Source organism: Cryptomeria japonica, chromosome 5, assembly GCF_030272615.1.
Source record: "Cryptomeria japonica chromosome 5, Sugi_1.0, whole genome shotgun sequence".
NCBI lineage: Eukaryota > Viridiplantae > Streptophyta > Pinopsida > Cupressales > Cupressaceae > Cryptomeria > Cryptomeria japonica.
In genome coordinates this window covers 529,776,687-529,790,965 of record NC_081409.1, presented here as the reverse complement: position 1 = coordinate 529,790,965, position 14,279 = coordinate 529,776,687, and the positions used below count along the sequence as shown (strand labels likewise).

General features: G+C 36.4%; 1 protein-coding gene across 1 annotated transcript; it reads right to left on the bottom strand.

Annotated features, from left to right (window-relative positions):
* Window positions 1-1,399: 1,399 nt before the first annotated feature.
* Window positions 1,400-13,296, bottom strand: LOC131069169 (uncharacterized). Its single transcript, XM_058004526.2, has 5 exons — window positions 10,587-13,296; window positions 6,344-6,459; window positions 5,891-6,173; window positions 5,346-5,669; window positions 1,400-1,588 (listed from the first exon to the last, which is right to left on the bottom strand). The coding sequence occupies exons 1-5, from the start codon at window positions 12,318-12,320 to the stop codon at window positions 1,502-1,504; spliced, it is 2,544 nt and encodes an 847-aa protein (XP_057860509.1). The 5' UTR covers window positions 12,321-13,296; the 3' UTR covers window positions 1,400-1,501.
* Between the last annotated feature and the right edge of the window lie 983 nt (window positions 13,297-14,279).

The window sequence follows — 14,279 nt, the reverse complement described above, 5'->3', positions numbered from 1 at the left end:
CCCTAGAACCCTCACTACTTGTCTCATGGATTTGTATTCTTGGTGTTTAGTATTTTAGAAGAACATTTATTTTAGAGATGATTCTCTTTTATTATAAGATTTCTCTCAGCATATTTTACATATATTTAAAAAAAAAAGTATAATAGTTTAATTTTTGTTACATATTTTGCTGAGATATATACAGACGTCGTCTTCATGACATATATTCATATGTAAACTGATAAATCATCAATTCAAAAAAAATCATTCGGAGAAGTTTAATTGTCATAAAAAAATCATTCGGAGAAGTTTAATCGTCATGACCTCCTTATATTGGTGTTCCTCTATAGTGTCCTACAATATTTTGCCAGCGTAGTTAGCTTACTTTGCTTAATCTTGGTAATTTTTGCTACCTAGATTAACAATCATCTGAATTAGTTTTAAAGAAAATCTGTAATTAAATGATAAATATTCACATCAGACATTAGCATATCAAAGCTTGCAGGAAATTTTGTAGATATATCCCATTTTTCCTCAGTACATCTCAATTTCAAAAGAATAGGAGGAGCCAAGAACGATAAACAATCATTAACAAAATCCAAGCACTTTCAAGGAGTACAACAAAATCATGAGAACGCGCCTAATATAATCATATCATGTCCGAAGTGGAGAGTGTCTCTGTCTTTAGTGCCACCAGTGCAGAAACAGGCTGTCATTTATTTACATCTGGGGGCAAACCCCAAGGTAAGCAGAGCGTATGTACACATAGGGTACCTTCTTCTTATTTCAAAACCAAAGCCATCTCAAATGAAAAAGCAGAGTGAAAATTCGAAGTAAATGAATTCTCTTGCAACACAAAAGATTGTAATCAAACAGAAATACATTTGCCTAAAACGGCAACCATATAGGCTTTTTTATTTCCAATAATAACATTTCTTAGGTACGTGAATCTTGAGTGGTCAGAATCCAAACAAGCATACTTTTCCTATGCTAGACCGCTTTCACTAATGACATTTCGAGTTGTCGGAATCCAAACAACCGTACTTTTCCTATGCTAGACCGCTTCTCCTATCATGGGCAGAGGTTGATTGGCCTATTCAATCAGTATTGATCATTAATAGTCGTTTTCCTTCTCTGTACTCCTCTGGACGCTTATCTTGCAAATCTAAGGAGGCTCCAAATCAATTTAATGGGCTAAGATGTAGGTAAGCAGAAGACCCAAAAGCAAACTAGCAGAGAAACATACTATAGCTTGGATTTTAATTTTTGTTCTGTGATTGTTTCTCCACTTGACTACCATATTTGATCTAACAGCACATAGATCAGCTGTGAAAATATTATGATATTGGCACTATGCAACACAGTTAGAAACACCTAATTTGTCATAAGCCTCAACACCAGAAGAACCCTTCACGAGGTATGAATTGATAACATGGATGGTTCTTTGATGTTAAAAGTTAATAATATATACCAGGTGTATATACAAATACATTAATCACACGATTAAGGAATTTAAATACAGTCACTGTTTCGTCTTTGAGAAGTGACTTCCTGTTTTGCTCTTTCCAGAAATCGGGCTATGCTCTCTTCTCCATTCCACTGGCATTACCTGCAATAGCGGTTTGTCATTCACCGATACTCGAGTTAAATTGGTATAATCCAGGAACCAGAACTTGAGTTATATATAACAGAGAAAAACAAAACAGAAGGCCAGTCACGAAACATTCATTCTCAGTGCAAATTCACGGTCAAGTTACAAAGAGAAGTACAGAAACTAAACGATTCAATAATGCCAAATTGAACCATCTATACCCTTAAAACAATCTAGGTTATCATTTTTCTTAACCAGCAGAAAAATATTCTTGGCATAACGCTGCTGTAGAAACTGCCATATGTAATTTTTAATTGAAACAAGAAAAAAGAAATACTTATCGGAATGGGATCGTAACAAATACCAGCTTTCAAACATCATGGAACTAAATGCTCATACAAAGATTTCCTTATGGAATGATTATGCTCATAGGCATAATTACATTGACAGCAAGTGGAGTATAATGGAGGGAGCCGGTAACGAAAGCCCCGTAAATTTGACCGTGATTTATTTGTCTACCATTAAGTGTAAACTACTATGGCAGAAGCGGGGAACGAAATTTCAAACATCATTATGTCCAATTGCATATATAAAAACAATAAATTATTCAAAATATCTTGCATAAATTAAAATCTCTTGGTATCTTTTAGATGGATGTATTAAGACTATGGCAGCAAGGGAGAGCTCCACTGTAAAACTCATTAACATTAATTTGATGGTCTATATGTCAATTTCAAACATCATTATATCCAATTGCAAATATAAAAACAATAAACTATTCAAAATATCTTACATAAATTAAAATCTCTTGGTATCTTTTAATGGATGTATTAAGACTATGGCAACAAGGGGGAGCCCAGTGTAAAACTCATTAACATTAATTTGATGGTCATTTACATGTCAATTTCAAAAATCATTATGTCTAATTGCATATATAAAAAACTTAATAAATTATGTCTAATTGCATATATAAAAAACTTAATAAACTATGTATTAAGATATCTATACTAGCATATATATGCTGTATATATGATTAAGTGCAATTTCCTCAAATGCCCTTATAATAAAATTGAACCAAAGATTATTTCCTTCTGTTCAAGAATAATGTGATCTTGAATTCGGGGCTTCTTGACAAATAGCTGATGACCTTTATCAAATAACAATACATGGACTTCAAAAACAAAAAAAAATTATAAATTAAGGATATTCGGTGGTATTGGATAACTTGTGTTACGAATAAGGATGCGTGGAGTATACTGAAACTGAATCATTCTGGGGTGTCCTTATGGAGTCAAGTATTTCCATATTGTAACAGGACCATGGCTCTCTAAGCCAATGGATGCTGTGTAACACAAACATCAGTGACAACCAGAAGCATAAGCACAAAATCCTGAAAAGCAGTGATGCCACCTCATGGTAATATCTAGTTAGCTTTCACAGAGATGCGAATAAACCACAAAAAAACCCTAACAGAAGAGACGACCCAATCTTGCCTGTATGAAGCAAGTTCCAACATCATAACACAGAAATGACAATCGGAAATGTTCAAATGAAGTGTCCTCCATTCACTCACACTTCTTATGCATGCTTATTGTGTCAGAATCCGTGGCCATACTACATGCCACTCCTTTTTTTATTACTTCACCTACTTCCCTACAACGTCAAAATAGATTACATGATGAAATAATCAGCGGAAAATAATCTCCTTACTAATTGGCAATAATCCTAGCATCCATAATTAAAAATTGGGAACAAGCTTTAATCCCATATTGTTTGTGTCCGTAATGAAATACTATCATGACTGAAACAGGAGAATGATGAGAACATCTCTGAGACTGAAACATTACTCTTCAGGATGGGATAGCTTCTGATGCAGGAGCATCTGGCAAACAGCAATGAAGAGGCAAAAGGCAATTGGCTGGTGTAAAACCAGTCCCCATAACCGTTGCCAGCATCCTGCCTGACTGTGCCGAAAGGTATACGTGTATGCAAAATGTGGATTTAATTACAGAGCACCTTAATTGTTGACAGAATGCCTCAACGAATTATGAGCAAAATGGATTTGTAGAAAAGGCTTTTGACAGGTGTACCGGCAGAGTTTGTAACTGTGGTATGAAAAGAAACACGAGCAGAAGAGGAATGAGAAATCGAGGAGAATTAAGGAGAGTAAAAAGGTGCAATGAAGTGGGGATAGTGAGAAGTCGAGGCTTAATAAATCTTCAAGCAAATGAATTGGCTCGGACTTTTGCCACATCAGCCCGTCCCAAAATGGGAGCATGGAAACAGGGGTGCATATGGGAGTAGTGGAAAATTAAAAGAAAGATTGGTGGCAGATTTTATAAAGGGGGGGCGGTTATGAAGGAGGGGGGGGCGTGCAGGAGGACCAAGGGAGGAGAAGAATCGGTCCAAAGATGAATATAATGCAAAAATTGCAAAAAGGACGGCAATGAAAAGGGGGAGTCTGCGAAGGAAGAAAGAGCGGAGGCATTGAACCAAAACGAAAAATAGAGAGGGAGCTGCATAGATGGAGAAGATAGGAGGGCTTTTTGAATAGAGAAGAGTGCATGATGACACGAAGAGGGCTGCTAAGATTACAGGTCTTGAGAGGAGAGACAAATCTCAGTTACATATATTTAGAAGAGAGCAGTTTGTTTGGGAATTAGAGAGAGGGGTCATTAGAAGGCCCAAATAGTGAATTGTATGTTTGTAGTTTCGATGAATAAAAAAATTACTTCATTATTGCAATATAAGTTTTGTAATTAAGAACAGAGTCTCTGTTTGTCTCATGTGTTGAGCTGTGTGAGTTTGTAGCTTGCGAGGAGGTTCGTGTTCTCCCCTGCATTAGCTTCATTATATTCTCACAGGGCATAGAGATCTGATTAAAGCCTTAAGGTCAAGCATAGTAGCTTGTAAAGGAATTGATAACTTGTTTCTGCTTCTTGAGCTCGACGAAGCCAAAGCATTCTCTATATCAATGGCAGTTACACTAAGAGAATGTTCTGAATCATGTAAAGCTTGGAACAGAGTTATATTATAGGGAGCTGGCTGGTCATTCTGCCAAAAATAAAAGGAAAAGTCCTGCTACTTGTGTGGACTGTGTCATAGCTGCTATGACATTGAATTCATGACTTGGTTGAGTTTAAATAGGAAGAAAACTTATAATCATTGAGAATTGTTCCTGCCTGGTAATGGATGATGCAAGTTCATTATGAGCAAAGAATGCCTATCCGAGGTCTTCACCCCAAAACCTCAAGCAGACTACATACAAACTTACGAAGAATCTCAGAATTGGAGGCTTAACAGTTCAATAGAGGATAATCTAACTATGATTACTGCAATAATATAGAAAGGAATAAATTAAATATATTAACATCCAGATTTGATAAAAACAAACTTAATGGAACTAGAAAAGTACAAGCATGTATCAAAAAAATGCAAGGGAGCGTCTCTAAATTACCAACTAGAAAACAAAAAAAGGGAAAAAAGAAAAGAACCTATGGCCAAAGAATCGTCAAGTCCGTCCAATACAATCAGCTAGGGCTAGAGGCAGCAAGCTATCTTCCATTTAAATCCAAGCTCAAATTTATCAGGGTATATTCATTGGTAATGGAAACCAATGTAAGATGCCTAGATTGTAAAATGTCGACACCGGTGATAAGATAAAATACACTTTTCAAGTGATAATTTTAAACAACATATTGAATTGATATTTCTTTTCTAATGTAAAGACTAACATTATACAGGGAAAGAGTTTAAAAGAGCAACAGTTCCTTACATGTAGTATTCCATCACGCGCTAATGTTCCCTCAAGGTCACCAATGATTCTGGCCAACTTGATTTCCAAACTTCTTTGTATCTCCTTCAAATTAATTTTTATAGTCACAATTGACTGCCTCACATTGAAGTTGGCAGGAACAGCAACATCACTATTCAAAGCTAACAAGTTACGTGCAATATCTGATTGCACTGCCGTCAATTTCTGTCCCATAGCTACCACATAACGTTGAAGCTGAGCTGTTTCCATAAGAAACAACTCTTGTGCTGCAATATATTCCCTTGTTCTAGTGCCACTAATAATGTGCACTGGATCTTTATCATTCTGCCATCTCACATGATGTTGCAGTGTCAATACAAAACATTTGCAGGAAAAGAGTTTTCAGAACATGAAACAAAAAACATTTTGGAAAGCAAAATGAAAACGTAGACAAAAGTGCAAAATATTCACGCCGATGCATTTAAGTTTTCTCTATAAATTCTACCAATCGCAACTTGCTAGTCCACTTGGAAGTGCATCATTAAGGAAAGGCTAGATGTACTCACCATTCTCCTGCATAAGTCATCAATTTTTCCTATTACAGCCTGATATCTCTTTACTTGTTTCTTTAGCACACGAATGGAAGAAAGAGCTGTTTGGTTCAATTCAATTTGCCTGTTTTCATTTCCATTGTCAGAAAATACATTTGTAATCGATTTTCCATCTTTGGATCCATTACATTTTGTTTCCATTGTTTTGGCTATATTCTCCAGCTGCAGTAATTCGTGCTCAAGGGTTTTAACCTCTGAGGATACTTCCAGAACTCCAGCCTTATTCCAGGAAGAATCCCTTATGAATAAATAAGATTGAAGCGAAATATAAAATAAGGATTCAGAAAATACAATAGTACCTTAAAATAATCTCACTTTCAAGTAAGTCTCTTATGAACAGTCAGAAGCATCCCCTATCAAAAATTAAAAACAACAAATATTTTGATGATAGTCGTGGATTATGCATACCTTTGTAGCATGTGTGTCAGGTAAGACATAGCATCAAACGCTATGTCATCGTCTTTCTTTGCCAGGAAGCTAACACCAGGAGCTGTTTGCAGTTGAGATGTGCTTTGCTCGGCAACCTATAAATAGAAAGAGATGGACTAAGAAGAGTACACTAGGATTGAGAATATCAAAACTGATCCAGACTCTACATGATGCATTATAGCCCCAGGGGACTCACTTCGTAAACTTATCCCATGACACCTAAATTCAAAGAATTTTGAGTAATGCCCCTAAGTTTCCATTTCTATCTATCTGGTAAATTAGGAGAGTCAATTCGTAAACTTATCCCATAACACCTAGATTCTAAGAATTTTAAGTAAAACCACTAATCTTATCCTATAACACCTAGATTCTAAGAATTTTAAGTAAAACCCCTAATTTTCATTTTTATCTATTTGAACTTAGAAGTTTTTATAATCTCTAAAATATATTATATATCATAGTGTAGCAATTTTTTCTCCTTCATTTTTGGACTCACTTTGACCAGATTGTCCCTAATTCAATGACTAGAGTACAAGTGCACTTTAACATAAATGATCAGAAATAATCTCCCCATGGCTGGTCTTGATTCTTATTTTATCCATTTGTTATCCAAAGTCAAAACCGTAGGCATGGAAATAACCTTGGAAAACTTACAGATTCAAATCTTAACTTTGGGCTAAAGTCAACTCCATCCAACTAACATTATGTGCCAACTTGAGCATGAAACTGTTGATTTGTGTGTTAGGGTGTTGTATTTAAGAAGAAACCCTAATTCATTTCGAATGATCCATCGTCCATCCAAAGCTTCATAGCATTATCATTCTCCACATCATGGAGAATCATAAGCATCACCACATGTCTGCTTGCTATCTTTTGATCATCTTCACCAAACCAGTCTGGTTGCTATCTTTTGATCATCTTCACCAAACCAGTGAATAAGCAACAAGGATTCAACCAAAGAAGAACAATCATAGCCTAGAAAACTCCTAAATAGAGTCTATCGACACCGCCACCCCCTTCAATTTGCAAGATCCGAACGTCAAGACGTTCCAATCATGAATTTTTATCCAGACCTTTTCTACATGCAGAGTTCAAACCTATAGGTGCAAAAGTGAACCAGAGCAACAAACGAGAAAATTTGTTGATAGAGAGGTTTTTAGTTAATCATTACCAACGCTCTAATGAAGAGGCGAATCGATTGGCAACTTCTACCATAGGGAATCTTCATCAAGTTCCTTTATTTCTTTAAATTCAAACATTTATTTCAAAAGCTTTATAAGTTGCAGCTCGGTATTTTCTTGGGTTAAGTGAATGTCTTGTTTGATTGATTATTTACCTTAGATTTATTAGAAAAGGATAAGGTTGTTTATTTTCCTTTTTATTTCTTGAGAGACCCATGTGATCTTACAGTTTACGCCCTCTTAGATCTTGACCTTAAGGTTTTCTTCTGATTTATATTTTCAGACCTGAGAATTTTTTACGTTTGAGGATTTATATCAATCTCCATTTACCTTGCTTCATCATTTTTATCTTTTTTGGGTTTGGGGTAATTGAGGTTATGCCAAAGTCTCGCCATCATTGAGAAGAAGTCCTCGCCTCAATAATACAATGGCTCAAAATTCAGTTGATAATGTTATATTCGATGGTATGAAGGATACTGATCACAATGAGGAGAATAATTTTGATCATGATGCGCACTCAAAACAAATTGTTACACATTGATTTTTTTTTCACTGATAGTCAAAGATAGTGTTTCTTCTCTTAAATATTGTAGAAAATTGGAGACTATCGTATAATATTTTCTACATATTCAAATAGGTGGATCTGAAGATTCTTAAATAGGTACATCAATGAAGAGACTAACATGCCTATACATAATGACTCTGATGAAATATAATTTATATTTTAACAAACAGTCAGTTAATGTTCTTTACATTTTATTGCTTGATAACCCCTAGACATGATTTTTCTTTCACTTTAGAAAAATTCCTCATCATTGTTATCATGTTGTAATTGTTTAGCTGATGTATTTTTTGTCCTCAATAATATGTTGATGGAAATATTAAAAAAGATATTTTAAAATGGTTAAACAAAAAGATAAAACCTTTTTTCCCACTGTTTGCCAAGTAGGCCCCACTAATGTGATGTATGAGACCCTCTTGGCTCACAAAGAGATTTGTTTCATATTTGCCTTGTATATTGTCCTATCAAGTGTACATACCAAATCCCTCTATGGTGCACAAACACCTTCATCTTTTGTCCACTTAAGATTAAACAAATATGTTTGCAATCCCTACATAAATGACCATAAGAATAAAAATTGCATACCCTGCACTTTTCCCCTTTGTTTTGGATTCATTTTGACCAGGCTATCCTTAATGTAATGACTAGAGTACACGTGAAATTTTGCTGCATAAAGCTAGCAATTAGCTTGAACCTAACATGATCATACCTTCAAAGACCCCAAGGACAAGTCCTACTCTTCAATTTATTCATTCCTTTTTCCTTTCCTAGGTCAAGTCCACAAGTACAAAAAGTGCACAAAAACTTTCAAATTCAAATTTAAATTTATGCCCAAGCCAACTCCCTTCCTACCAGCCATTGTTGAATTGAGCATGAAATGTGTTAATTTGTGTGCTAGGTTGTTATATAAAAGAAAACCCTAATTCATTTCTAAGCATCTAAGAAACCCAAGATCAAACATTAAGAAACAATTATTCGATCAACTCAAGAGAGCATTACACTGCATCATTTGCTTACCCAGTATCTCAATAATTGGTAATAGATTAGTGTACATATTGTATACTTGCTTGTACCTTTGATCTTAAATTGTATACTTGCTTGTACCTTCGATCTTTGTCCCAAAACCATTAAATCAAGATCCGGTTTAATAAAAGAGGACCCTCGGTTAGCAAATTTCTAAACATGTACATCAACATCACCTACTCTTTAAACAAAGACCTAGACAACAAGACTAACATATTCTAAGCATCTTTCACAAAGATGGATTTAGTGGATAACAAAATAGTCGGCCATCTGTCAAGCTTATCAATTCCGTATTGGAGTACAGAACCTTGATTTGGCAAATTTGAGCTAAGAGTCTCCACACACAAAGCTAAGTCCTAATATGCCCTGGTTATTTCGAAAGGTGCATTTGCACATTAATTACCATCTCAACTTTGTAACCTAGGGTTAACGACAAGTGTCCTGGTTATTTCGAAAGGTGCATTTGCACATCAATTACTATCTCAACTTTGTAATCTAGGGTTAACGACTTACTTGTCTTGAGTTTATTTTTTAATATTTTTGAGAGTCTACAAATATGGTTCAAACAACCATCTAAATCAATTAGTAGAAGAACTCACAACTTAGAATTCTACATTAGATATTACTTTAAGAATTGAACTTGGTTTTTTACAATGAAAATTGACAATTTAACTACTTAATTTGAACTCCTTGGACATGTTGAGTTTATTGATTGACTGATCATGGGTTTTCATTTGCACAATGAAAACTCAATGATTCAACTTCTTGATCTCAACTCCTTGCACTGTTGAATTTATCCATTTACCCTAAGGTGGTTGTCACTTCTTTTCAATAATATAACCAATTCCTCTTTGTGCCTCATATAATGAACTAACATGCTATGATATTGACCTACATGTGACACGCTAGGATAATAGAATACATTAGGTGACTTAAACCCATTTAGCTACAAGTGACTTACGTTATTATAGGTGGAAGCCTGAAATCAAAGCGTATAGTTCACAATTAGAGAATAGGCACATGCTTGGTACGAAAGGTAAGGTTGAAATTTTGAATCATAGTTTATTTCAGCTAAGAAGAAAAAAACAAGTAGGTGTAACAGTAGGTACTTCAAACCAGTGCACTGTTTATGTACAGAATACAGGTAGAGACCAAAGAACACAATGCCAATAGAAGTTTCAAGCCAACCTCTACTAACCATTTTGAAAGTTTCGTATACCCTAACAAAATGCAAAAAGCAAATTTAAAAGCATTCTATTGGGGTATGGTTCCCTGTTCAACGAGTTTAGTGTTAAATGACAGAAGCAAATCTAGTTTCTGTGGAAATATTTTTAAAAAATGGATTCTCTTATGTAGATACGCATCCTAAAATCCTATTAACATTATCTGAATAGCGATAGCATGAGAACTGAACATGTTCTAAGAAATGTACTTCGTTGGCACAATTTCAACTTACCTGGCCATCAGGTTCTTTTCCAGGGTGAACAATCTCAAGTGTTGTAGCTAATGTCTTGTAGGCCAAATAAAGGTCTTCAGAAACAGTTTTTCCTTTTAGCTGTCCGTTGTGCCCCAACATTGTTATCTGAGATTCTGTATCTGCCAAAGAAGATGCCCTACCTTTCTGCCTTTCACCAACGAAACCCAACCCTGATTGGAGTTCAAACTCAGTTTCTGTTTGATTGAATTGAAGAGTTTCAGAAACATGCTTATCAACAACAACTGGCGAATCTTCAGGATGATTCCTCTCTACTTCTGAATCATCCTTCTCTGTTTCGTAAGTCTCTGAAAAACTACCCACTCGTGTTTTTTCACTAGTCTTTCTTGCGCCTTCCAGAGAAGATAACTTGCATCCAGAATTGAATGCTTGAGTAGCTTCTTCAATGAGATATTTTAGATGGACATCTTCCACCGGCAGAATATGATCCATCTCTTCAGAATATAGCTTGTGCTTGCCAACAAATATGGAACCGTCCAGATAAGTTTTTGGCATTGATTCGCTTGTCACTAGAAGAGATCGCAATCTTTCTTTCTGCTTTTCATAATAGTTTTCATGTTCATTCATCCCAAAAGACCTAAGACCTTTTCCTGTATATTCTGCTTGATGCACACCACTAAAGCTTTTAGCTTCTTCTGCTTCCTTTTCCAGCTTGATCTTTGCATTACCATCGACTTTCCGCCAGCCATCCCCGGACGCATAAAATGCTCTATTTTTCTCCTGGAAGCTGTCCGACTTTAAAATTGAGTCTTTGTCCTCCAACAGAACTTCCAATTCCGCGATTTTGAGCTTCGCCTGTTCTAAACTTTGAGCCAGACCCGCATTCTCTGCCTTCAATTTTTCCGTCACATCTTCCATTAGGAGCAATTTTTGGCGAAAAGCCTCCATTCTCTCATCCTTAGCTCTCATTTGCCTCTCAAATGCATCCAGCTCCTGCAAATGCCTTTGTTTAATGTGGGCAGCATACAGAGACTTATCAAGCCCCGTCCAATCTCCTTGCCTTCTCTGTGTTTCCATTATCGAAAGCTCTCTGCCAAACTCATCTTTCTCCCCAGATTTCCTCAACAGACAAGAGATAATTTGTCCTTTTTCTTCATCATCCTTCAGCAATTTAGCAAACTTCTGTGTTATCTCTTCCTTTTCCTCGAAGATATTTTTACGCTCTCTCTCACAAGACTCTATCTGATCAAAGGCACGAATAAGTTCTTTATTCAATTGCAGGGATTTGGCCTCCAAACCTGCAATCATCTCCTCTTTTCTCGTGCACTGCGGACAGGGGCTTGGACTTCTTTCAAGAACCTCCGATTGCTTCAAAAGCATTTCCAATTGCTTTCTGAGTTGATTTCTTTCTGCCTTCCACTGATGTGTCCGAGCAGCAAACATGGCAGCCACTTTGTCGTTAGCCTTAGCATCCTCACATCTGCGTTTCTTCATTTCTTCAACCTCTGCTAACGCTTGGTCAATTTTTCTCACAAGATTACTCTTTTCTACCTCCCACTCACACCGACACACACTTCCTAGTACCCTCTCCTTCCCGGCACTCGATCTCGGGACTCGCAAACCTACAACTGCTAAAGCACACGCAATTCCGACATAGCTGGCTAAAATCTTCCCGCCTTTGTCTTCTTCCACTTCCACACCGCCTCTTTTCTCCATCGCTCTTCCACTGTCTTCACCTACAACTTCCCACACCATTCAATCCCCTGCCTTCGGTCGACGTAAATGCTGAAATATCCAACCCTACTTTTCAGACATCAAAAACACAGGAGTTGAAAATTTTTACACCTCTGGATTCTTTCCGTCGCAATAACTACTGAAACATTTCGCAAGATCAACGGTCTTCCCTGCTCTATCACAGTAAATGCCAAGCTTTCCGCTCTTCTCCGCTCCATCACAGAAAATGCTGATCTTTGCCGACCGATCTTCAGAAGAAATCTTTCAACTCAGATTTCATTACATTTATTTCATCATCGTAATTTTCCCATCGCAATAAATACTGAAACTTTTCGCAAGATTAGCGGTCTTCTCCGCTCCATCATCACAGTAAATGCCGAGCTTTCCACAGTCGGCTCTGCTCCACCACAGTAAATGCCACTCTTTAGAAGAAATCTTTCAACTCGGATGTCCTTACATCTAATCCATCATCGTAATTTTTTCAATCCCCATAAATACTGAAACTTCTCACAAGATTAACGGTCTTCTCTGCTCCATCACAGTAAATCCCGAGCTTTCCCGACCGATCTTTACAAGCAAGAAATCTTTCAACTCAGATGTCCTTACATCCATCCCATCATCGTAATTTCTTACTGTATCAGTCAGTGTCCTTACTTTCAGTCCTTGCATAAATGCCGTTACCTACTCCTCACTTTCAAAGGCCGAGAAATTTTCGTTTCAAGCAGAGTAGCAGCAGAGACGTCAGCAATATGAGAAAATGTAAAAGTTGAAACCTATCCCAAATTACGAGCAGTTACGAAAACCATGATCCGTCAATTCATCTGAGACGTGACCGTGAAAAGTGGAGTGTAGTGGGCCTCTTTCCCAGACTGCACAGACTCACATAAAGCTTAAGCTACTTGACAATGGAAAAGCTTTTTGGGTCTCGCAGACGTAGTTATTAAAGACGCAAATTGCAATGAAAGAAACACGAGAGATTTGTGAGTGACCCAAACATCGTGACGGCACAAACGTTGACGTTAGAATCTTGTATGCAGCCATATAAAACGCAGGCAACCCATACACTAATAAATAAGATGTATCTGTTTTTTGTTGGATAAGGCATGATTAGGTGATTTTTGTATGTTTCTTTTTAACCAGTGCAGCGTGCGTTGGAACTTGGGAAGACAGGCTGTAGGGATTTATGAAATACGGTCAAACGAGTTCTGAGTAGCAGACAGAATCTGTGCGTTTACTCCTCCATTTTGGAGGATACTGCTTTTGGTTTCACTTCCCATATCTCAAATTTGGAGTTTCTGCCTAAATAAACTCCTCTCATTTAATCCATGGGATGTTGTATTCCTTGGGCAGTGTCAGTGATGTGATAGTATGGAATAGGGGTTAGAAAGTTGGGTCAATTTTTGTAGTGTTTTTTTTTTTTTTCTCGGTTTTTTGGTGGGATGGATTATGAAGTGTGATGATGGAGAAAAAATAAAGTTAAAATAATTTATTGATTTTTAGATTTATTGTGTTTAGAGGAGAGGACTTATAGTTGTGCATCCTAACTTCGTACTTGATCAATAGGTGTGCAAAAGGGGCCCTAATACTTGTGCAAATGATGTGGCATCATATGATTGGTTGCTTTTTACAACAAATGGTATATTTCATTCAATTATTGGTACTCATCATAGCAGTAACAACTTTAAAGTCACAACTATTGGTGCAATGTTGTACAAAAATTAGACATTAAATCAGCAAGTATCGGGAGTAGTAAATCAACAACTTCTATCACAAAAATTGGAACACGGCTTAACTATTGTGTCCTTTCCTCTAGATCATGCAATCAAATCCAAAAATCAAAAATTAATTTATCATGAATTATGAAAATTTCATACATTTAAGATATTAAATATCAAATTGAAGAAATCACAATAATAATACCAACCGTGAAAAATTCATATTTCTATTAAGTTACAAATTTCAATTGGTTAATTCGAATGT

Bases quoted from the DNA above. Each gene is read 5' to 3' on its own strand.
- LOC131069169 (XM_058004526.2), bottom strand. From the start codon at position 12,320: ATGGTGTGGGAAGTTGTAGGTGAAGACAGTGGAAGAGCGATGGAGAAA. The intron at 6,460-10,586 runs GTAAGTTGAAAT...TTCTATTTATAG, and splicing joins GAAAAGAACCTGATGGCCAG to GTTGCCGAGCAAAGCACATC. The intron at 6,174-6,343 runs GTATGCATAATC...TTTATTCATAAG, and splicing joins CTGACACACATGCTACAAAG to GGATTCTTCCTGGAATAAGG.